This window comes from Lynx canadensis, chromosome D2, assembly GCF_007474595.2.
Source record: "Lynx canadensis isolate LIC74 chromosome D2, mLynCan4.pri.v2, whole genome shotgun sequence".
Taxonomy (NCBI): Eukaryota; Metazoa; Chordata; class Mammalia; order Carnivora; family Felidae; genus Lynx; species Lynx canadensis.
Window position 1 is genome coordinate 16913327 of NC_044313.2, and position 26103 is coordinate 16939429.

Genomic DNA, 26103 nt, shown 5'->3' on the forward strand with positions numbered 1-26103 from the left:
TCCCTCTCTCTCTGCCCCTCCCCTGCTTGCTCTCTGTCTCTGTCTCCCTCTCAAAAATAATAAGAATTAAAACATTTTTTTAAAAAAAGGAACAGTAAACTAAAAATTTGTATATGTTCTGTACAATCTGGAAAACAGAAAATGAACTGTATCTGAATGTTTCTTCTACCTGCACAAGGTCTTTTCAAACCTAAATCCAAATACAAAGTGAGGAGCAGGACATCTGTTTCTCAGAGCTGGTTTTAGATTCTTGGTCTGTCACTAAACAGCTATGAAACTGGGAACTACAAAGGAAGTATATTGTTACTATTATTATTTTTTAAAACATAGCATGTTATATGAGTTTCAGGTGTCCAACCTAGTGATTCAACAGTTCTATACATTATGCCATGCGTACCACATAAATGGAGTCACCATCTGACATCATGCAATGTTATTGCAATGTTATTGACCAAATTCCCCATGCTGGATTTTTCATTCCCTATTTTATAACTGGAGGGTTGTACCTCTTAATCTCCTTCACCTACTTTGCCTGTCCCCCCCATCACCTCCACTCTGCAGCCACCATTTTGTTCGCTGTATGTATGAGTCTGCTTCTGTTTTGTTTGTTTGTATTAAACGTTTGGGGCCTTGACGTCTTCCTGCACAAAAATGACAGCATAGTAAGATATATTTTCTGAAGCCTCCTTTTGCTCGAACGTTCCCGGATTCGATCAGTCCTTTCGCTGCCTTGGTCTTCCTACTTACGAAAAAAGATTTGACGTTTTTGGCCTTGTAGGATCAATTAGTTAATGCGCCAATCAGTTACGACCTTTCAAACGTAGAAGTGCTACGTTGTTGCCTTATTACTTGTAGAGAAAACAGACCTTTGCTGTATGCGACCTAAAACCGCTTCAACTTCTAGAATAGTTTCTGGGTCTTTAAGAAAACCAGATGATTATTGAAGCCAAGGGGCCACCCTGCCTCAGCATTTTGGACCATGGGTGGGTGTGATGAATAGGGGGAGGTGTTTGGGAAGGCTGATATGGTATCACGTCTCTCGGGAATCTTGCCTTCCTGGAATGAGCGTTTCCAACTGTATGTTCCCTAACAAAGAAGGGATTGTGTGGACCATGACCTCAGAGAACACACAGTGCATTTCAGATGAGGGACTTAACAATCTCTGTGGTGTGTGGGACAACGTCTGAGCTAACAAGGCCTTACATTTTCTCTGCGTTCCACAGTCATTATCCCCCTGGACCCTCTCAGCATCCCTGATGAATAGCCGGAGAGGTGATAGTTTTCCCCACCGTTAAGGGGTAGGTACGGAAAATCAGAGAGGTGTGCTGATGTGCGTTATCTCACACGGCGGTGAGAGGGAGAGGGAGAGTCTAGGGCCCACCCTTGCTCCTCAGCAGTGGGTCCTGGCATGTGACTCTCCAGTTCGTTGGTGTTGACCCTTTTTAATGGCTGGACTCCTCTTCAGGGTCTTCTCCAGTCTAGACTCACCCAGTCGACAAGGTACAACACCTTTGTATTTTAAGGGGCACGTACAGGCGACAGCATGGAATTTCTCTGAATTTGGGATCCGGCCGATGGTGAGTTTTATTTTCTAAAACACAAGTAAGAAGGAAATGAAGTGAGGAAAGATTTCCTTCGTTGTTTGCTCTTGGTCTGTCTCATTAGCACCTTGGAAACTGGTTTGGAAGAAAATCCTACGATGAACCATAACATCTGGGCCGGAGGAGGCCAGGGTGACCTGTATACTTAGGTGGAAGATGGATTTTTCTTCCCTGGCAGCCACTGGCCTGAGCCTTTAGGGAAGATTCCAGAGAACACCGATGATCCCAGATGGGCCCAGTTGTACCAGGAAGTAAAAGCCTCTTGAAACTAGAGGATCCAGATGAAACCAGACAAAACCAGCCCCTGACAAGATCAGGGGGAAATTGAAGTTTGATGGGTTTGCCCTGTAATCTAGCATCTCCTTCTTCTTCTTCTTTTTTTACACACACCTCTTCTCCCCTCCTTTCAAACTCTCACATTGTCCCTACCCCGTCCCCAAGCCGACCTCCTTGTCTCTCAACTGCAGCCCAACAGGAGGGAAAGTAAATCTGATTGGTCCGAATGCTCTAGAACAAATGGCCTGCCCCTCCTGTGGTTCCACATCTCCCCTCTTCCAACATTCTCTTCCCTTCCGGGGACCAGCTATTTGAATTTTTTTGAAGAATTGGACATTCATTTTAGTATAAACAATAGTCAGGAATGGTGGGGTGGGAAAGTAGAAGTTTTTGTCTTCCAGATAACCATTTGGGTGAGCACCTCGTGTTTCTCCATAGCATCTAATTGTTCTCCAATAGGAAGGGGCAGGCCGACTCAGCCCAGGAGAAATGCTATTGTCCCCTCCCACATACACGATTCCACTGTCCAGAAAGGCAGTCTTGATATACTGCAGCCAACGTTGCCCAGGTGAAATTCCTGGGTCCAGGTAAAAATCCTTTTTTGGCTTTGGAGCTGATGCCTGGATCTTGGAGGTCAGAGTATCTTTTGGTAACTTTTGGAAGGATTCGGAAGATTGTATAGGGCACGTGGCCTCAGGGTGGGTTTTTGGCAACGGAAATATATTAGAATTACCTGATTGTTGGACTGAGCCCCTGAAATGTACTTCTCCTCCAGCACACAAACTCCTACCTGGTCTTCAAAACCCGAGCGAGACACTACCTTCTCTGAGACACCTTCCTAGACTTCCTCAGATAGATTTACTCCTTTCTTTCTGCTTCACTGGCCCTCTGTCCACATCCTAGGGCATACACCTCATTGTAACCAGCACATAACATGCCTGTTTGATCCATACTATGTGAGCTCCTCAAGCCTAGGCTGAGGCCATTTTTGTAGCTCTAGGACTTAGCTCAGTACTAAAGGAGATGTTCACAAATGGCGAGTGAGTGAATGAATGAGAATGAGTCCTTGTTCCACGACTACTTCTGTATCTTTGGCAATTCACTCATCCTTGGCTGCTTTTCCCATAGAGGTAATGGGAATGCATGGGGTAATTGTGTCAGGCAGGAGAGATAAGACCTATGTAATCAGAAACCCTCAGAGCTGGAAGAAATTTGAGAGATCACCTAGCACAGCAGTTTTCAGGAGTTTTTAAAAATTTAATTTTACTTATCATTATGATTGTTTTAGAGCAGAGAGAGAGAGAAAGCAAGCGCGATTGGGAAGAGGGGCAGAGGAAGAGAGAGACGGAATCTCAAACAGGCTCCATGCCCAGTGCAGAATCCAACATGGGGCACGATCCCACGACCCTGGGATCATGACCTGAGCCAAAATCAAGAGGCGGGTGCCCAACCAACTGAGCCACCCAGGTACCTCAGTTTTTAGGATTTCAAGACAAGGAAATGTTTCTTCAAGGAGAGCTAACAGAGCCAACATCAAAAAAACATAAATGATAAATGTAGATTGCTCTCATCAAAGTCTTACATATTGTCCCCTTCTTTACCTCTTCCTCAAGTTCCTGTCGCTTAGGGACCCAAGAAGCACAGTTTGAAAACCAACTATCTTCCTGTAGAGAGAAAAAGCTGAAGCCAAGAGAAGAACGTGATTTTCCCAAGGTCATGTAAGAAATAAACACAGGCCAGGGAGGGAATTTACCACAGGGAGACTATACGCACAGGCAGAACCACGGCTAGCCCTTTAAAAACATACATAGTTTGTACACGCTCGCATGTTTTGTTTACTTCTTACAATAACTCAGTGAGGAAGGTACCGCTAGGTCAATTTTGGAGATGAGGGGACTGAAGTGTGTAAAGCTGAACCTGGCCAATGTTTCCCCAGCCAATCGGAGAAGTAAAAGCACACATAACTCTATGAGTACCTACTAGGTGCCAGTCACGTGTGTAAGCATGTTACACATATTATCACATTTAATTCTCCAACAACTTGTATCATCCTTACCCCCAATTTTGCAGAAGAGAAAGATGAGGCACAAACTGACTTAAGGTGATGCAATGCAAATCCTGAGCCAATGCGATTCCATTGTAAACTCTTTCCACCACATCATGCTGTGTATCCGAGGTCCTGGACCCCGATGCTCAGTCTCTTAATCCGGAGCCCTCTCCAAATATCACTTTATATGAAACAATTCTGAAAGGGTTCTACAGTCACAGTCTGTTATTTGCATGTATTTACATGAACCGTTCAGGCTCCACCCAAGACCTTGATCTTATTCTTGGCCAGAGCTGGTCAGCAGGACTCACCTCCTTCTGGACAGACCGACTGAGAAACAAGGAAGCCTCCTCCAGGCCCTGGGGCATCAGGTCATTCACAGCCAAGATGTGATCTCCGTGAAAAAATAAACATCCCAGGTGCGGGGGGCCTTGCCACTGAGCCACACTGCAATGGAACACAGCGTTCAACACGAGTGTGAGATTGTGCTCACAGGACACAGACTGGGGTACCCTCATTACCATCACCAGCTTCTTCAGCTATGTTACACCCCGTCTGAAGTAGACAAACTGCATTTTCTGCTTGAATATTCTTTCGTCTGTCACCGCTGTTGGACCTGCCCTCCAAAGCCAACTCTAATCATACCACCTCTAATGGTCCTCCTACATTCCTCTTCCTTTAATGAATCCCCCCATCCCTGACTTCTATTGCACTAGGCGAGCACCCATTTATTGTATATTTAAGTACAGTGCATTTTATGTTTGCTTGTTTATGTGGCTGGTTTTTTTTTTTTTTTTTCACCAGGCTATGAGACCCCAGAAGTAGAGTGCTACCTTCAAAAAAAAAAATTTTAGACCCATATAACTCCAAGGAAACAGAAGGCGTTTAATAAGTGCTTATTGCAAGTGAGCACATGATGATTACACAATGACTATCTAGTGACTCTCTAGTGAGCCTCTTAGATGGTGGGAAATTTGGAAAAGTGGAAGAGTTGTTTACTGCCCTCTTATAGAACGAATAAGCCTTTTACGTTAAAGGACTTTCTCCCCTTGTGAAAATGTAATCTTCCTTCAGAATAAACTATGAAGTTTTTAAAAGAATTTAGAATCAAATTAAATGGTGCTGATTTTAAGAAGATTCTCTCTTTTGTGTCTATCCCAGACAACAGGCGTCCGAAGCCTCAGACCTTGGTGTGACCATTGGTTTTAGACCTTAGATTCTTGTTGACTTCACTAACTTCATTACTTCATCCGTTTATCAAACAGTCATCGCTCATTGATTGGGAATGATTTCCTTGGACCATACCTATTCCTTCTGGCTCTTCTTTACCTTCCAAAAATCAGAAATGGGTACTGGACTTTCGGGCACTCCACTACCAACCCACTTCCCAGCTGATCCTCTTACACAGCAATACCTTCATTTTTGCCTCAACCAAAGATCTTTTGTGAGAACAACTCAACAGTCCAAGCTGTCTGATCGGTTTTGCCACATACAGTTTCAGGCTATAATCGTTGTCTGCCTATCTCCCAACCCCATTTATCATCAAGAACCCTCAAATCTCCAACCTACCATATCCGTCCTGCAGCTTCCATGAGACTAAGATAATTTATGACGTCAGAAGGAGAAAGGAACACATTCAGTTTCTCCACTTGGCTTTCATCAGGGATGTTACTACGAGATAAGATGTTTATAAAAGTCACCTCAGGCAGCTCTGAGCTGGACATTCCGAGCAGACTTTACTTCCTACCTCTAAGATGGTATTTCCCAGTTAAAAATTGTCCAAGACATTGGGAGAATATGAATTTAAGTTACTCATTAATGCCCTCCCGCACCCCTCTGGGGATGTGCTAATGGATGGCAGACAATGGGAAAAGAACAAAAAATGGACCAAACTGATTATATATCACACCGGTCTGCTTATTTCTCCACTGGAAATGATTTCATAGAAGAATATACTGGAAAGACTTAAAACTGAGAACAATTTCATCAAATGCCCTTGACATCACTTAAAACCTAAATCTTCCCCTCTTACTCTATAACCAAACCTCATGCAACTTGCCCATAATTTTAACCATAGACGTTGGGTGACATGCTACCCAGGTCAGCGTGATCCAGAGTTCCAGGGCCCGAAAGACTAGCCAAGGGATAATTTTTAGAAATATTTGGAAATGCTACCCACAGCCCAGGGGACTCCTTTGCTTCCAGCTCTGTTACTCACTGTCCTTGGCCACCACATCGGTAAGAAGGGGAAGCTAGTCGGATTGTTGGCCAACTTGAAGATTTTTAGGAACCATTTAAACTTGAATTCTGAGTTAAAAAGGAAGGCTGCATTGCTCTAAGGGCGCATAGTTTTAGAAAATAGAACTTTACTTGATTAGTATAGATAATTGCACAACAGTAAGTGAGGCCAACCCCTTTTTGTCATTCATGGTCTGTGCTTCCATATTGGCAGGTGGAAGACAAGAGTCACTTTGTGAGCCTTGTTCTTGCAAGTGAAGCCCCCCGTTCTGGATCTCTGGAAGGGCCTGGGATCCCTCTTTGCTATCAGCAGACTTGTGGGATGTCTCTCTGAAAAGACTAGAAAATCAGAAGTTAATACAATACCCTTTGTCACCATGTTTGTTTACAACTTTCTTTGGTGGGTGAATCGGATTTCAGTAGCTAGGAGCCATGTGAAAACTAACGAGGTCTTCAAGTATGCCCAGCCCTCAGAATCACAGCCACAGTTAGAATCAAATCCAACAAACTTCCCTTCTGAAAATGGATATGGAGTCAAAATAACCCTTTCCATTGGAAGGGCTTGAAGGACAGAAGTGAGGATGAGACATCAATTCAGAATAGAAAATAAGTTCCCCAGGAGACAGAAAATGACCCGAGGGGGTCACTACATGGGTAGTGAAAGCATTTCGGTGGGTTGAGAAAGCATTCTCACTTCTTGTTTTGAGATTGCGGAATAATGTGTTGAATTTGGTCTATGGTGATGTTTTTGAATGACTATATCAACAGTGGTTGTTCTATAAGAGTACATTAGCCGGAATCAATTTTAAGGACATGACAGTTTTACGTACCAGGATTTCATTGGCATGTAATGATGTTCATTTGTCTCCGAGAACTGTTCTGGACTATCAGGTTCAGCAGGTTGACCAGGATCATTGGAAGCAGTAAGACTATCCAACTACAGACAAGAGGGATAAGTGTAAGGATGCAAGTCTACCAATAACCGGGTACCTTTTTATCCCTTACGTGATGGCTCTGGGCCCTCAAAGGGTCAGTACATCCACCGCCGGATGAGCAATGGTGCTCATGCTAGGAGGCTGAACTGGGAAAGCTTCTGACTGACTCAAAGTCTGTTTTCTCCTCCTGGATTCCCCGTGTTTCCGATGCGGTGTTTTATTGGACTAAATTGCTATTTATTTTTCTGTTTCATCACTAGGCAACTTAATGATATGCACTCTTTCTCCCGACTGGTGCTGCTGTAGAGACGTGTCACCCGGCTGGGTCAAAGCTGGCCTCAGGCCACCGTGCTCACAGGCTAGCCAACCTGCGTCAAGGGGCTGCGGAAGTCCTAGAAAAGACATTGCCCTTGGGAGGCTCTCGGCTAGCCCCTCACCACTAAGGCATTTGGGGGACTGGTTGCTCAAAAACCCTCAGGGCTTTTAATCGCCTGCCTGGCAGTTGACTCATTAACCCATATTTGGAAAAATTCCTTCCGCCAAGCCGCTCTTCCCGCTGCTCACCTACAAATGGCGCTCTTCCAGAGCCAGCTTTCAGGAGCTGAAAGGAGCTTTCCCGAGCTTTCCACCTGGAGCCCCCCTTTCCTCTCTGGCCTGATGAAGCTGTGTTCGGGCCTTATGAGGTCCCGCAGCCCCCTCCGACCACCTCGGCCAACACCAATCTCCTCCTTCTCTGAACTGTCACTGCATAGTTTTGTACTTACTTTTGGCCGGGGGGAGTATTTTTTAATGGCCTTTTCTTTCTGTCTGGAAATCACCTCCCCGCTTCCCTTCCCTCATGCACTCCAGGCATTTATCAGCATCTCTCTTCAGCACAGAGCCCTTTCTGTCTTGTATCACGGCCTCCTTCCTGTCAAGGCTCAGCACCGTGAGCACATCACCTATGCCTGATTCGCCACCGAGCCCAGCCTCCTGCCTCAGGAACAGCACGCAGCAGGGACCCGGCAAATATCCGTACAAGGAAGGAAGGATTAGTGGATGGAAGGGGTTACCTGTAAAAGAATACTTTGAGGACTAATATAATGACTCTCTTCTTCTGTCTCTTCAGTAGTCTCTGACAAGAAATCATGTGGCAGATGAGCTTGTCTGAGTCCTGGAGAATTGTTTGCCATTAAATGCTGAATAAAGAGAGGAAGACAATTAATTCTATTCTCTCTCTCTCTCTCTTTTTTTTTTTTTTTTTGCAAGAGACAGAATTAAACCACAGGCTTTCTGGGAAGCCGTATTAGATTAATTAAGTTGAGAAGATCGGAACATTTCCCAAGGTTACATGCAGAAGTCCACATAACTTGAACTCGCCTCTTGAGTCTGGGTCACCTTGATGAGGTAAAAATACAAGCCCATATTTCAGGCTGTTCTCTACCATTGGGACCCGTAACTTAGAACAAGCAGTTATCTCAGGGGCGGGCGGTGGGGGAGGGTATATTCTAAGGCACTAAGGTCTGCCACTGAGTCCCCCCACTCCCATATACTAGTTTTCCCCCCGGGGCCACCTGAGAAGATAATCAGCCCACGGTCAGGGCACCACACCTTTCCTCTTCCTGCTCAATATTCCTCTTTTGTGTTCTGCTCACACACTTCTATTGTTTCCATAGCAATGCAATTTGCTAGTGTTGGTCATGTGATCATATGAATTACAGTCTACAAGGTAATGTAGGTTTAAGCAACTACCACCTTCCCTCCCCAGTGGATACAAGGTCCTCCCTCTACTAAAGCAGCTGCCTTGCATGGCAGGAAAATTGTTACAAGTACAACTTAATTCTTCCAAGAACAATGCCTGTGAGCAAGGGTTTTGAAAAGAACTTGAATGTTTTCTAGGAAGTCCTTGAAGGGAAGTGATTTTAAAAACAAAATGTTTTCAATGTGTCCATTTTTCTAGTGCCAAGATCATGAAGCCAGACCGTGCCGAGCTGGGGGTGAAGAACGGTTCCCACAACAACGACAATGACAACCATCATCACCACAACAAAACCCAACAAGGTAGATGGTACTCTTTACTGGAGCTGACTGAAAAATCTCCGAATTCGAATGCAAAGTGTGAAAAGGCAAGACGACCAGTAACGTTATCTTTCGAAAAGCAGGGGGTAAGAAAGCTTTTAACATAGTTGGAGAGCTCCCAACTAGACAAAACAGCAGGTTATGCCATATTAAGATGTGCTTGGCACCCAGGGAGAAGGGAGGGTCAATGGTTACATCTCTAATGGACGAAATGGTATCCACGGCAGGAGATAAAAAAAACAACCCAACCACTTGGTCCGTTAATCCAAAGTTGGGAAGACTGAATCCAAGAGAGCTGAGAGCACAATCACAAATCACTTTCAAGAGCCAGATGTGTTTTTTTCCTCAAATGGGTTTCATTAGAAATGGAGTCACACACACACACACACACACACACACACACGCGTGCGTGCACACACACACTTAAGAGGAAGCAAGATTGATCTGGGTAAATGAAAAAGACGAATAAGAACCTTGGTTTTACCCTAGAAATAGAGACGGTATGGCAGGAGACCGAGTGGTGTGTTGGGAATCTTTTTTACAGAGGTAATCCACACCCTTTGTGTGAAAGGAAGGAAAAGGTTGCCAGCCAGGCTTCTGTTTAGCTGGAGAGTTCTCTGCCCAACATACCCAGATGCATGGTGAGGCGCACCCAAAATGAATGAATACATTTCAAGGTAGGCAGGGCAAGCAGGAAGGCTCATTTGTGGTATAAGAAACAGACTAAATATAGGATAAATACTAAGGCTAAGATCATGATGGTGGGTTAGGCTTAGAGGAAGGTGTCAAATACATGGGTAATACTTTGGAAGCATCAGCAGACTCCCAGGCAAGGCGTCGAGAGAGAGAGAGAGACAGACAGACAGACAGACAGATGGAAGTCTGATTACCATGTCTGGAAGACTATTTCTTGGTGGGGTGGGGCTGACAGCCTCTGACGCGCTGGAAGGACCAAGGAGAGGACTGGGGTCTGAAGAAGGCCTTTTACCACCCAGGGAGAATTTCTCCTGCTTATGGAAGAGGAATATTGCAATCAGGGCACAATCCATGTCTTACCTGGACCGAAGCAACAGCCTCGTCGCTGGGCTTCCCGCCTTCAGTCTTTCCGCTAACATTTATCCCCCCAGCCAGCCTTCTCGCACCAAGATACAAGGCGATCATAGCTCTCTCCTGTTTCCAAGCCCTTGAGGACTCTCAGCCTGGGCTTCCGATGTCCTGAATTTCCCTCAACCTGTCTTTTTGACCCTGTGCCACTATTTTCTGGTCATTTGGGTCTACCATAGACACACCTCGCTTTCCTTCCTCCACGGCCTCTGCCCTTGCTGTGGGCACAGAACAACTTGGAGAAAACATGTCAAAATGATACCTATAGACTGAGTTTCATTTATAAAGGTCTACCCTCATAAAGGACTTGTGTAAATCAGCGAAGGTTCTCGGGAAGTAAATTAAAAACCTAAAGCTACTACCCCTTACATTAAAGAGAGATTCCACTGAAAACGCAAGAGATATGAAGAGCCTTTGTACAGACACCAGCCTAGACTTACTCAACTGAGAAAGGCAGCTGTTATGCAACTTGAATAACGATGGGAACTGGTGTAGTCTTAGCTACGCTTAAAAAAGTGCATTTCAGGGGCGCCTGGGTGGCGCAGTCGGTTAAGCGTCCGACTTCAGCCAGGTCACGATCTCGCGGTCCGTGAGTTCGAGCCCCGCGTCAGGCTCTGGGCTGATGGCTCAGAGCCTGGAGCCTGTTTCCGATTCTGTGTCTCCCTCTCTCTCTGCCCCTCCCCCGTTCATGCTCTGTCTCTCTCTGTCCCAAAAAAAATAAACGTTGAAAAAAAAAGTGCATTTCACTCCTCCGACCCCATAATGAAAATTTGAAGGGTCTGCCTTTCAGGTCTCTTGCAAAACACGGAAGTGTTTTTTCCTATTGTTCATCACAAAAATAACAAGGATGCACATTTTCTCACTTCTTTTTTCCTTGTATTAGTGCCAGTTGCTCAGGAGGAAAAGCAAAAGCTACCATTGTTTCCTTGTGACAGAGGCTGTGTTCAGGTGCCCTGTTATTTTATCGGCAATGTAGAGTCACCTCTGTGTTCTGGCGTGCTGCTTTGGCGCCCCAGCAAAATGATGACATGAAGGAGACCCAGTCTTTAATCTTCTCCCTGTTGATAGGGAATAAACTTTCAGTTGGCGTGTGGCAACAATAGCACCTGTGCTCCTTTTGAACCAGAAAAAGATTCTTTTATTAAGGTTGGAACAGGCAGTGGGAGCAGGTACCAGGGAAATAAAGATTTTTCCCGAAGTAGCTTCAATGACCCACTGGCTCCTCACCACCTCCACACTTGCACACTAGAATTAATCTTCCTGCCGCCTCTGCGAGGAGAGCTCAGAGAAATGGGAAGAACAGTCGAAAATAACAGTAGTGATCATAGGGTTGGGACCTTTTGGCTTTGACACTGATTTCTTCTGTGTTCATAAGCGAGCCCCTTAACCCGTCAGCACCATTTTTTTGTATAGCTACCCAGGTGTGCCTCCCTTTGGGGGATGCGTGTGTTTATGTAGCCTGTGTTTGAATGAATTTATTTAAATCACAACTGTTCTATTGACTTTCATGACAATGTGAAAAAGAAGGCTGTTCGCCTTGGGCTTAATCTGCAGCAGATCAAGGCCCTTCATACTTCGGCGTGAGCGTTCTGTGCCTCCTCTGCCCAGCTTCCTCCCCTGGCCTTGGCCTCTCTGTCAAGCAGACAATCATCTACAAAGGATCCGTTAGGCACCTTTGCTTGCACCGGGAGCCCCCCTTAAAAACCGAAGACTTCTTCAGGGATGAACATGGCCCCTCCCTAACATGTAGCTTGTACAGATGTTTGTGTATTGGGTTCTCTTATGTGAAAAGCAACTGGGGTGATGGGGATGGGGGTGTGGGTTGACTGGTGTCCCCTCAAAATTCATCTGTTGAAGTGTCAATCCCCAGTACCTCAGAATGTGACCTTATCTGGAAATTGGGTTGGGTTATTGTAGATGTCATTGGTGAAGATGAGGTTATACTGGCCTCCTAATTCATTGTGACAAGCGTCCTTATAAAAAGTTTGGATGCAGAGACACGCTCACAGGGAGAATGCTGTGTGAACGTTGTAGTTCTGCTGATGCAAGCCAAGGAACTACCAGAAGCCAGGAGAAAGGCCTAGAACAGACCTTCCCTAGAGCCTTCAGAAGGAACGTGGCCCTGTGACACCCTGATGTCAGATGCCTGGCCTCCAGAACGGTGAGACAATACGTATCTGTTGTTCTAAGACATTCAGTTTGTGGTACTTTGTTATAGAAGCCCTAGGGAATGAATACGGTTACTTTCTGAGATGTTTCAACAAATAATGAACACTACCCAATAATGAACACTAATGATGGTGTTGCAGGGGGTGGCCATGGATTTCTGTTCAAAGTCTGTTTATTGGTTACTGGTTTGAGATATTTTGTCTGCTTGTCCACTTTTTATTGCGCACACAGGAAACACTGTGTTATCTTACTACTCACCTGTCATGGCCAATGAGGAAATATTCCCTGTTAGTGGTTCTGATGGACATCACCTCATCAGGGTGGCATTTGAACATCTTACATACAGATTGCATTTTTTCATGGCTACTTATGCCAACTTCTACACTGGAGTTTCTGTTAGATATAGACACAAAGTATTACACAGATTCAAGCACAATGACTACTGTTTTATATTAAGATGCAAACTGAATAAAATTTAGGTCTGCTTCATCAATGTCTTGGAAATTGTCCAATAATGTTACAAAATAAGTTTAGATCTGGCTCACTACTGACTGCAAATAGTTAGTTCAGCCTCACATTTAATTCAAAAATTCTTATTTCTGTTGAATTCTTTGTCTACAAACGACCATGTTTCCTAATTTTCATTTGTACCGAATTTCTTAAAGAGAAGGCCAAAAAAAAAAAAAAAAAAAAAGCAAATCTCAATACTTTTTTAAAAATCCATCTTGGGTTTATGAAATGATGATTTGATCTGCTCTCCCTCATCCGTAAATTAAGCAAATCAAAGTCTTTTGTAACTAAATGCTTATTAATGAATAATTTATGAACTGGTATATACAACGTGAAATAAGTATGTGGCTGTGTTTTACTCAGGATGTTCTTCATTTCAGCTTCTTTTCAGCAACCAATATTGTAAGCATGAAGGCTTTGGTTCTTTCAGTCAATGATTTAAATTTCAATTTGCATGCCCTGTGTTAGTATCCGTTGTTATACACGTTTTCCGGACTGGATGCGCACCGGTCAATTTCAATGGAACCTCGGCGATGTTCGTCTTTGTAATAGGAGACGTGAAGTCTCCTTCCCCCACTCTTTGACAGAATGAAAACCGCTTTTCCAAGAAGACTGAAAAATGAAAACATTTTGCATCTTAGTTGGATCTCCAAGGAAGAGAAGGGATTTGAAAGATGCTCAGGAAGCTAGTGGGAGGCCCGTTAGATCATGGTGCATACTTACAGCAGAGAAGAAAAGCTGAGGAGGTGGTGATTTAATAAAGTAATCTTGTTTGCAGACTTCATTTTCATAATAAAATGTAAATTGTTTGCCTAATAAAGAAAGTGAACAGACTCAGTTTGTTCCCTGTGGATTTTGGGAAAGAACTGCTTCAACTGGAAAACGCTATTTCCCTCTGGAAAGGTCTTCCAATTATTCAGTTATGGAAAAGAACTTCGATCCTAGAGCAGGAAAACAAAGAGCCCAAAACAGAATCAGGATTAGGTAGCACAACTGATGGGGACATTATGCTAGAATTTAGTATTTCTTTTTTTTTTTTTTTTTAACATTTTCTTTTAAAAGTTTATTTATTTAATGGGGCCCCCGGGTGGCTCAGTTGGTTAAGTGTCTGACTCTTGGTTTCAGTTCAGGTCATGAGCTCACAGCTTCGTGGGTTTGAGCCCATGATCTCACAGCTTCGTGGGTTCAAGCCTTGCGTCAGGCTCTACACTGACAGTGTGGAGCCTGCTTGGGACTCTCTCTCTCTGCCCCTCCGTGATTTGCACTGTCTCTGTCTCTCTCAAAATAAATAAACTTAAAAGAAAAGGCTTATTTATTTAAGTAATCTCTACACCCAATGTAGGACTCAAACTCATGACCCCAGGATTAAGAGTCAGATGCTGTTCCAACTGTGCCAAAATTACTACATGAATGTAGTAATTCCTAGGCAGCTGTCCTCACTTTGCTTCCTTCCCCTCCTCTGTAGCAACTCTGCCTGCTCCCCACCCCACCCTCCATCCCTTTACATGCACACATACACACACGGAAAAGGAAAAGAAAAACGGAATGCAGCAATATTGCAAAAACAAGTTTTGGCTGGCTCCTTTTTAAATTGTATGGCCATGGACAAAAATCCATATTATTTACTAAACAAATATTGAAGAGCACCTAGAATCCCTAACTTTTCCCCTGCTCCTTATCTGTAAATGGAGACAATAGTACTGACCTCACAGATATGTGGGGAGGACTGAAGGAGTTAATGCATAGAAACCTCTCAGTACTGGGCCTGGCACACAGTAGGGCTGTTATCAACAACAGAGGAAACTTTAGCCTTTATGGTTTGCAGAATAAACCAGTCTCTCATCTGCCTCTAATACAGGTGCTCTTTGGTTGTATTAAATTTAAAAGGTTCAACAGGGGCGCCTGGGTGGCGCAGTCGGTTAAGCGTCCGACTTCGGCCAGGTCGCGATCTCGCGGTCCGTGAGTTCGAGCCCCGCGTCGGGCTCTGGGCTGATGGCTCAGAGCCTGGAGCCTGTTTCCGATTCTGTGTCTCCCTCTCTCTCTGCCCCTCCCCCGTTCATGCTCTGTCTCTCTCTGTCCCAAAAATAATAAATGTTGAAAAAAAATTAAAAAAAAAAAAAATAAAAATAAAAGGTTCAACAGATACAGTATTTTATAAAAATTTGGGCCGAGGAGTCCCTAATAACATCGTATACAATTAGCAGAACCTTAAAGTAAAGTAAGTATCTATCAGTACGTAGCCCAGTTTGTCACTCCCAGGGTGTCTGTCCCCAGTATTCACATCGACTACCAGGACACAAAAACTCTGACGGTGTTCGTTGACCATGGCAATGGTGCTGTTTTCTCCAGAACTGAAGCTGAGGAAAATAACCCAGTAAACAATGTGGCTATCTTAATCTGAGTTTACAAAGCCATCAGTATTCAGCCAATTTACTGGTTAAGGTATGTGAAGTCCAGAAATATTATGCGTCTGCCTCACTGCCCCATTCAAGCAAACTCAGAGGGTATGGTGACAGAAAAACTCTGGCCATGATGACATTAATTGTTAATAAGGGTACTGGGGTTTTTGTCTATAGTAGGATTCTGGGCTTAAAAGTGAGCTACTAGAGACACTTAATGATGAGGTCTTTTCATGCCACCTGGCTTCTGCTTGTATTCCCTGCCTTCATGGAGCTTCCTATCACGTGTGGAAGGTGGGTGATAAACAAGAAACGAAAACAAGCAAGGTAAGTGCCGGTTGGGATACGTGCATTGGAGAGCATGACCAGGGTGATGAGACGGAATAGCCAGGCAGGGAGGCCCCTTGAGGAAGGGGAGTCAGGGGAAACCTTTATGAGGATGAGAAGGAACCAAGCGTGCAAAGAGCTGGGTAGGCAGAGGAAGTAGCATAAAGGCCCAGGGACAGGAAAGGGGAGAGGTGTTCCAGGAAGAGAACAGGAGCACTGAGTGGCCAGAATATAATGATCCAGTGAGGACTCTAAGAGTGGTCTAAGATGAGGCTAGAGACAAGTTCAGTTGGGCCTGGAAGGCCGTAGGCCAATATAGTGGGTTTGATTTTAAAACCAATGGACAGGACCACCCACTAATTAGCTTTGCCAAACAACAACAACAACAACAACAACAACTAAAACCAGTGGGACAATCTCACCCATCCTCTAGGTCCAGTTTGTAGGAAATACAGAAAACAGAAATATGGTAAACACCATGCCAGAGATGTCTTCAGCAAAATCTAGTCTGTGGGAAACTGATGAGACAAATTTTCATCATTTTTACCCCTGTATATGCAATTTTTGCCCCTAAACATCTTCCCCTGGATTTCCCATAAACTTCTTTCTCACATCACTCTATCCCCAGGTGCCTTTTATGAAATGGTGTTACCAACACCTGTCCAGCCTCCCCACCTAGAACCCTCTGAATGCCCTTGACCGTCACCCTTCCATCAGTCTTATGGCCACTCAATGATTAAATCATGCTCACTTTCACTTCCCAAACACCTCTGGGATCTATCCCGATCGTTCTGTTCCCACCACTGCTGCCTTCAAGACCTTCATATGTTTCAATGTATTCAAATGCATATGCATTCAAGACCTTCATAGGTTTTTTCACTGTGCATTGTAGTGTCCAGTTTGACGCCCTAATTCCAGTCTTGACGTTTTCAGACCCATCCTTGACATATCCCTGAGAGTAAACACCAAATCTGACTGATTCAGTACTTGGGGCAAGGATGGAATAACAGGGACTGGGGTTACCAGACAAAATATACACAATAGTGGTTTTCAAGACCCTCGGCATGGGCAATAAAATCGCTCATCCCTATGAGATGGGAAACAAACAAGGTGGGCCCTACGACTCCCTTGAGAGAGCTTCCAGGCTATAGCACAGGAAAGGGGAACTGAGGTGGAATTGGGTGAATTCCTGAGTTGAGGAGACAGAGCTAAGGCTTCGGGGGAAATTAAGGCACTAGAGTTCACAGGGACAGAGTGGCAAAGAGGAAAGAGCTGCACACGGAAAGAATCACAGAAACATGCGTAAGGTTCTTAAGAATTCAAGAGTATGGAATAATCATCTTTGGGCTGAGGACTGTTCCAGATCCACCTGACAAATCGTAAAAGCTAGCCTTTAAAAAAAAAAAAAGTTTATTTATTTATTTTTGAGAGAGACAGGGAGGGAGAGAGAGTGTGCATGCACGAGAAGGGGAGGGGCAGAGAGAGAGGGAGACAGAGAATCCCAAGCAGGCTTCAAGCTGCCAGCACAGAGCTGGACATGGGGCTCGGACTCATGAACCGTGAGATTATGACCTGAGCCGCAATTAAGAGTCAGATGCTTAACCGACTGAGCCACCCAGGTGCCCTAAAAGCAGGTCTTAAAAGGATCAAATTGTTTCCAAAAAACTTAACGGCATCCCAGAAAAAAGCTCAAGATTTGTAGAAATAAAAAAACAGGCAGCACCCAGCAAGGTAAAAATTTCGATGTCTGGCAACCAGTTGAAGACTACCAAATACGCAAAGAGGCAGGAAACCATGACCCATAATTAGGAACATTATCGAAATGGGCCTAGAACTGACACAGATGTTCGAATTAGCAGAGAAAGGTGTAAAAACAGTCATTATTACTGTATTTAATATATTCCAGGAGTTAGGTAGAGACACAGATGATATAAAAAAGATCTAAAATGAACTTCAAAAGATGAAAACCATAATGTCTCAGAAACAAACAAACAAACACACACACTGAATAGGAGTAACAGTAGATTAGTGCACATGAAGACAAAGTAAGAGAAACTATCAACACAGATGCAGAGAGAAAAAAGAATAAAAAAAAATGTTAAAAGAGCACCAATGCACAGTGGGACAATTTCTTTATCTTTTTAACTTTATTTCTTTTGAGAGAGAGATTGCACTCTTATGAGTGAGTGGGGGAGGGGCAGAGGGAGAGAGGAAGAGAGAGAGGGGAGAGAGAGAGACAGAGAGAGAGAGAGAAAATCCCAAGCAGGTTCCATGCTGTCAATGCACAACCTGATGTGGGGCTCGATCCCACCATCTGTGAGATCACGACCTGAACCGAAATCAAGAGTCAAATGCTTAACCCACTGAGCCACGCAGGTGCCTCACTGTGGGACAATTTCAAGTGACCTACTATACAAGTAATGAAATCCCTAAGTGGGTAGGGATACAGAAAACATATTTAAAGAAATAATGCTGAAAAGTGTGTAAATTTAAAGAAAACTATAAACCCAGAGATCCAAGCAGGTCAGGAACCCTAAATACAAGGTACATGAAAAAAACTCTACTAAGGCATGTTGTGATCAAATTGTTCAAAACTGGTGATAAAGAAAATAACCTTAAAATCAGCCAGAAGGAAGGAAAATATGTATGCAGAAGGAAAAAAAAAAACATGCGAAAGACATTAGATTTCTCATCAGAAATAACGTGAGCAAAAAAACAGTGGAGCAAATATTTAAAGTACTGAAAGAAAAACACTATAATTCTAGAATTCTATATGCAGCAAAAATATCTTTGAAAAATAAAGGCAATTTCAGGGCACCTGGGTGGCTCAGTCAATTGAGTGTCCTACTTCAGCTCAGGTCATGATCTCACGTCTGTGGGTTTGAGCCCCGCATTGGGCTCTGTGCTGACAGCTCAGAGCCTGGAGCCTGCTTCAGATTCTGTGTCTCCCTTTCTCTCTGCTCCTCCCCTGCTCATGCTGTCTCTCTTTGTCTCTCAAAAAATAAAATAAAATGTTTAAAAAATTAAAAAAAAATAAAGGCAATTTCAAGACATTTTTCAGATAATACAAAAGCTAAAGAGATCCATAAACAGGAGGCCTATACTATAAGAAAGCTTAAAGGAAGCCCTCTGGGTGGAAAGAAATGATACCAGATGCAAATCTGAATTTATATGAATGAATGAACAATGCTGAATGATAACTGCAAAGGTAAATATACGAATTTTGTTTTTGTATTAATTAAAACATTTAAAAATTCAACCGACTGTTCAAACAAAATACTAACAACATACTGTGAAGATTATAACATAATGTGTAAGTAAAATGAAATTTCATTAAGTAAAAGGCATTAATCCCAGGAGGGGAAAATGGAAGTATACTTTTATAAAATTCTTATATTATATGTGATTTGGTATAATATCATTTGTAGTAAGATAGACTGTGATACATTAAAGATATATACTATATGCCCTAGTGGGACCACTAAAATAACAAAACAGTTACAATTAATAAGCCAAGAAAGGAGATAAATAGTATCATAAAAATACTCAATTAATTCAAAAAACAATGAAAAAGAGGGAAAAGGTGAACAAAGAAAAAATGAGACAAATAGAAAACAATGCTATGATAGACTCAAACCCAATCACATCAATATTCACATTAAGTGTAAATGGTCTAAAAAATTCAATTAAAAGGGTGAGACTGTCAGATTGGGTAAGAAAGCAAGACCCAAATGCATGGTACTCACAAGAAACACAGTTTAAATATAAAGACACATGGGGTGCCTGGGTGGCTCAGTTGGTTAAACGTCTGAATCTTGATTTTGGCTCAGGTCAAGATCTCATGTTTCATGGGAGTGGACTCAAGCCCCACATCTGAGCTGTGTGTTGACAGTACAGACACTGCTTGGGATTCTCTCTATCTCTCTCTCTGTGCCCCTCCCTGCTTGTGCACTTTCTCTCTCTCTCTCTCTCAAAATAAATAAATAAACATTAAAAAAATGAACACAAAGACACAAATAGGTTATAAGTAAAAGGTCGGGAAAAGGATATACTATGCCAACAGCAGTCAAAACAAAGCTGGACTGGCTATAGTAAGATCAGATTGCATAGCAAAATAGTATTACCAGGGATAAATGTCTTTTTATAATGATAAAGGGGTCAATTAACCAAAAGGACATAATAATCCTACACAATTATGTACCTAATAACAGACTTTCAACATACTTGAGGCAAAAACTGCTAGAACTGCACAGAGAAATAGAGAAATCCACAATTATAGTCAGAGATTTCAGTACCCCTCTCTCCAGAACTGATAGAAAAAATAAGCAGAAAATCATAAAGATTTAGTGGACTTGAACAACACTATCAATAACAAACTTGACCTGATTGATATTCATAGAACACTCAACAACAGCACAATGCACACCTTTCTCAAGGGCACATGCAACATTTTCCAAGACAGATCATGTTCTGGGCCATAAAACCAGTCTCAATAAATCTGAAAGGATCCAAGGTTTACAAAGTATATTTTCAGAACATAATGGAATCAAACCGAAAATCAATAACAGAAAACTTTTGGGAGTGATGCATATTATCTTGATTGTTGTAATGGTTTCCCAGGCACATACACATATCAAAACTTAACAAAATGTACATTTTAAATATGTGCAATTTATTGTATGTCATTTTTACTGTAAACAGCTATTTCAAGGGTGTCTGAATGGCTCTGTCAATTAAGCATCCGACTCCTGATTTTGGCTTAAGTCATGATCTCATGGTTCGTGAGGTCAAGCCCCAAGTTGGGCTCTCTACTGACAGTGTGAAGCCTGCTTGGGATCATCTCTCTCCCTCTCCCTCTGCCCCTCCCCACCCTCCTCTCTCTCTCTCTCAAAACAAACAAACAAACAAACAAATAATATAAACATTAAAAGAAAAAGGCTATTTCAAAAAATAGGACCAGTCTAAAATGCAAATCTAATGATGCCATTCTCTTGTTCAAGGATTGGTGGTCTAATGAGGTCAAGGTCTGGTACAATATAGTGCCATATTTCCACAGCCTCATCCTTTACTCTCTCTCCACTGTCCTACTTTATATCCACATTGCCCTCTGATACATCCTGCCTCTAATCCACTCATTGCTTTGTTCATGCCATCCCTCTCTGCCGAGATGTGCTCTTTACCAATCTTTCTTAAAACCCTATACATCTTTTAGGGTCCAAATGCCTCCTCATAAAACCTCTCCAGATTCCCAAAACTACTTGTATGCCCTTTCTTTTTCAGATTCCCATAATGTTTCACACTCACTTTCGTGATTCCTATCATACCCCGATTGTTTGTGCTTATCTTAGCTTCTCAGCACAGTTACTCACATGTGTTTATCTTAACTTCCCAACAACATTTATAAACTCGTTGAGAGCAACGACTCTATTACTTACTCTGTATATCCTCTATAATATGAAGCACAGTGACTTACTAATGATAGGTGCTTTGATCATTTGATTTCTAAATTATTTCCTCCTAAATCAGCTTTTCTAACTACCCACCTGCAATGAACTGTGTAAACATGAACAAGGACCTTTGAATAATACACCTTGAGCTACCCCTATAATAACAATTTAGGCAGTTTCTCCAAGGGAGAATTTCCTATTAAATTATGAAATATTCTTCGGTCTCTTCTGGGCTATAGTTTGTTTCGGCACCATCTCCAAGCAACAGATGGAACATCTGGTTAATGAAAAGTCAGAAAATGTCAAATTTCTAGATAGGTGAGCGCTTACACAATAATTAGCTGAACACAGCAGCTTCTGCTACACTATCCATACCAAGAATCATTGTCCCAGAATGCCACCCATTATCCTCACTAAAACTATCTCCTGTATCCTGGGTAGCTTGATGAGAATTGTTTGTCATTTTCTTTTTTTTTTTTTTTTAATTTTTTTTTTAACATTTATTTATTTTTGAGACAGAGAGAGAGAGAGCATGAACAGGGGAGGGTCAGAGGAAGAGGGAGACATAGAATCTGAAACAGGCTCCAGGCTCTGAGCTGTCAGCACAGAGCCTGACGCAGGGCTCGAACTCACAGACCGTGAGATCATGACCTGAGCCGAAGCCGGACGCTTAACCGACTGAGCCACCCAGGCACCCCCGTTTGTCATTTTCAATAAAGTTTTTCCTTAAGAGAGTATATTCCTTGGGTACCTGGACTCTTCTGAGGTTTGGGTTCCATTATGGCTGTCTGTTCTCCTCTGTCAAAAGGAAGAGTTAAATAAATGTCGGTTAGTCCTCAAACAACAGCATGCTTCACTGATTAACCACTCAAACATCCAGTGTCAGGATGGTGCCCAGGAATGCTGCTGAGATGGGTTATCAGCCCCCCACTTTCCATTCTGTTCCCAAGGCTGATACTAGCCACAGTTACAAGGATATATTCAAGCTGCTTGTGCTCACCAAGTGGACAGGTCTGTGGAGGGGTTGCTAGCATGACTGAAGGGACCACGTTCCCTGGGCCTTCTCTGCTCCTGCCCCATAAGTGACTCTGACCACAAAGTCCATGGGGGAAGGAGCACGGAGGAGAAGAGACAAGAACAGGGCAGAGGGCAGGATGCTATGGACCAAATGCAGCTGAGAAAGCATTTCTAGCCAAGAGGAAGCATAAGATAAGTGCTTCTCCATGCCAGGAACTTGCTTTCTCCAGGGGAAAACCGAAGAGCAGGGACCCTGTTCTTCAACTGCCACAGGTGTCTGCCTGACTCTGGGGACTGAGGTCCACGTGGTGAAACTGACTCTGAGAGGTGGAGCCCTGTCCTGGGCAGCTATGCTGGTGATCCCTTGACCAATGTGGGGCCGTGAGAGAAGGGGGATCCTACAGGGTAAAGGGCCTCAGGGCAGGTGAGATCTTCAAAACCAGGGATGTGTCAGTGATCAATTCTTACCTTGAATTAGTAAGACTTTCAAAACAGAAGAAGCATTGGCACTTCAGTTGCCTGGGCATGCCCGGTAAAATGGGGGAGGCAAAGGGCCCTTGATACATACTTTGCATATTATATATAATAACATATAACACTCAAATATGTGTTAACTGACTTTTTATGTTATCAGTAAGGCTTTTGGTTAATAGTAGGCTATTTGTGGTTAAGTTTTGGGGGAGCCAAAAATCATATGTGGATTTTTAACTGCATGGGGGGTCATCACCTCTAACCCCCATGTTGTTCAAGATTCAAGTGTGTATGTATATAAATACTGGATTTCATACATAATACATTTCATATTATATATATTAAAACCAGTATATGTATACATATGTGAAATCCATTATATATATGAAACCTATTATATAAATTTTGCTCACATAAGCAAAATAAGCCTAAGCTTATGTTATATAAACAAAATTATACACTAAATATGAAATCTCATTCAATTTCATACGTGTTTTATATATAAAACATATAGATTTCACATATATTTTTATATATAATACTATAAAGCTTATACTAGTTTTATAATGGTACAATACCCATTTTACAGATAGAGAAACTGTTACCAGAGAGACTAAGCAATTTGCCTTTGATCTCATAATTAAAAAGAAACAGACCCAGAATTCTAACTTGAGAGTTGCTGTCTGAACCACTTTGCTTCTCTTTCTATTTAAAAAAGGAGAATTGGGGCACCTGGGTGGCTCAGTTGGCTGAGTGTCCAACTCTTGATTTCAGCTCAGGCCATGATCCCAGGGTGGTGAGATCAAGCTCTGTGTCGGGCACGGAGCCTGCTTGAGATTCTCTCTCTCTCCCTCTGCCCCTTCCCCCTGCTTGTGCACCCTCTCTCTCTCTCTCTCTCTAAGTAAAATAAAATAAAATAAAATAAAATTAAATTAAATTAAACCTTTTTGTAGTTCTGCTTGCATTTCTTGTCATTACCCCAGAACAAAAAAGCCTTTCAGATTTATCTCTTTGATCCCATTCAAGAGAATCTACACCATCATTGTCTATAACCTGTTCATTTTAATGTCACTTGAGATTTGATGAGTGTGATATCAAGAGGTCCTATTTCCTTCTGACTATACAATCCAAGAAAGTTATGAACCAAGAGCCCATAACAGCAGTTTTGCTCAGTTAATATTTCAGATTACCAGAAGCCTTGAGAACCTAAAACATTCAAACCAAGCAGTACTTACAGGCAGCCAGCCGGTCGCTGGTCAGTTCTCAGCAAAGTACCCTGTCCCTGGGTCTCCTGTTCACTCTGAGCTCTGAGTGGCAAGGTGAAAATTAAATACAAGCTGCTTGAAATGTGAACGAACAGGAAGTTCCTAAACTATCTTAGGACAGATTTTACTCTTGCCCGAAGCTAAAATGGAAGCTATTGTCCGAGGGGAAGTCCTGGGCTTTCAGTCTTTTTGTGGCTTGGCACAGAACTGCCCTTGGCATTCCAGCTGTCTAGCATCAAAAAATAAAAGCAAACAAAGAAAAAAAATTCCCACTAGCCGTTGTCTTTAGTCACAATGATTCTTATTGAGAACAGCCTCAGCCTTGCCTTGACCTCCTGCAGTCATTACTACTGAAATAATCCTTTTGCTTCCCACCAATCCGTTTACTCCCAACGCCCTCCTGGGGAAAGTAGGAAGGATTCCTTTGTGCCAGATGAGGAAACGAAAGCCTGCCTTCTCCAGCACAGTTGCACACACCAACAATCTCCAGGATGATCTGCTTCTTCGTCTATAAGAGAGTTGTCATCAACAGGGTGGAACTAGACAGGCTGTCTTGTACAGCCACCCAATAAGTCTTAAAAATCAGAGTTTTACTCACAAGAGGGAACGGCAGTCAAGCCTTGTTGAAATCCTCTCTTCCTTTTGCTTCCAAATTACTCTTCCCATTTGGTTCCCTTCTGCCCTCATCTATTAGCTTTGTCTCTTTGTTTCTCTACCTGCACGCAGTCCATTCATTTCAGAATTCCCAGAGCACCTTCCGTGGATATTTCCCCACTCTACAAGTATTTCTTGATGCTGGGAGAGTTGAGAGCCTCTTGAGATGGGTGATCTTGAATTTGCCAAGAGACCTGTCTGACGGATGTATGGTTTTCTCTAGTGGCATTTGGCTATTCAGGAGAAGAATGGGGGAGTTGGGGAGTAAGCTTTGTTTCAAGTTAATGCTTTTTTTTTTTTTTATGCCAGGGAGATATCACAGATAGATGAAGGAGCAAAGGAAGTTAAGATATTTGTGAAAGACTGCCCCAAATGATGAACCATGGTATCAGAGGGACATACAGAGGGAAGAGATTAGAAGGGGACTCCTAGGGAGGAAGCACTGATGAACTTGAAGAAAGATGGAACCAGTTGGCTGGAAAGGTAGGAGGTGCTGCTTGGAGACAGAATGATTGACTGATTATCTTAAAAATAGAGCAGTTGCAGGGAGTGGGTGGCTTTGTGATAGTGTAGACAAAAGGTCATTGGTAATGAGGAAGGCAAGGAACTGAGAGGCAAGGGTGTTTGGTCATCCCCATGGACATTCAGTTTATCCTTTTGGAAACTCTCTAAAGATTTTTGAAATATGAGAAATAGAATAAACGTAATCATCTCCACTCATCTCTCCCAACATATATACACAACAGTGTCGATTTTTATACTTGGATTCGTTTGTAAAAGCAATAGCAGACACAGATGTCAAAGGAGGACCCTGGAATCCATAGAAGATTGTAGTCAGAATCCTCTTTATTTCAAAAGAATACTTAGGTCCAGTTTCTGGGGACTAGGGGATCTACAATAGGTGACGGAGAATGGCCCAAAGATTGTAGGTGAAGGAGACAGCTAATAAGACCACCACTAGGGCCAGAGGAGGGAAGATGGGGGTTTCTTTTTCCTTCCTTTCCTTTCCCCTTATTGCCCTGAATCCTTATACTACCCACCTGGTTGGCACTGGAGCAATGGGATCAGGGTTGGTAGGGAAAGAGTGGCAATGTAGTTCATAATAGGAAGAGAGAGAGAGACAAGCAAAGTAGGAAGGAGACCCCCAAAGGTGGGCACCCCCCATAGAGCTTCTTTCCCAAAGCCCATCTCAGCATAGGGTGTGATGCAAATCCCAGCACCCAGTGTTTCCTAGATCCCCCCGCTGGTCAGCAATGGGGCTTCCCTGCTTCTCAGTTTATTGGTACTTTAATTTAATTTCTTAAACAAGTTTCTTTCTATGTGTACTCATTTTCGAGAGAGAGAGGCAGAGTGAGAGCAGGGGAGGGGCAGAGAGAGAGGGAGACACAGAATCTGAAGCAGGTTCCAGGCTCTGAGTGGGGCTCAAACTCATGAACCATAACACCATGACCTGAGCCAAAGCTGGACACTTAACCAACTGAGCCACCCAGGTGCCCCTGTACTTCAATTTCTATTGTAATAGAAGTAACTCTCTTTAATTTCTGGGCCTGGAGAGGAAAAAGCATGATCCATATGGATTTTGAAT

General features: G+C 43.0%; 1 protein-coding gene across 1 annotated transcript; it reads right to left on the minus strand.

Annotated features, from left to right (window-relative positions):
* Positions 1-1022: 1022 nt before the first annotated feature.
* Positions 1023-25898, minus strand: PLEKHS1 (pleckstrin homology domain containing S1). The gene is given in 14 exon segments (XM_030334550.2): positions 1023-1591; positions 4236-4371; positions 5494-5595; positions 6337-6501; positions 6993-7099; positions 8150-8275; positions 10046-10162; positions 11242-11317; positions 12687-12821; positions 13446-13535; positions 13537-13550; positions 13662-13750; positions 21863-21909; positions 23835-25898. Coding segments are annotated over 13 exon segments (1386 nt in total). The 5' UTR covers positions 21891-21909; positions 23835-25898; the 3' UTR covers positions 1023-1390.
* Positions 25899-26103: the final 205 nt, after the last annotated feature.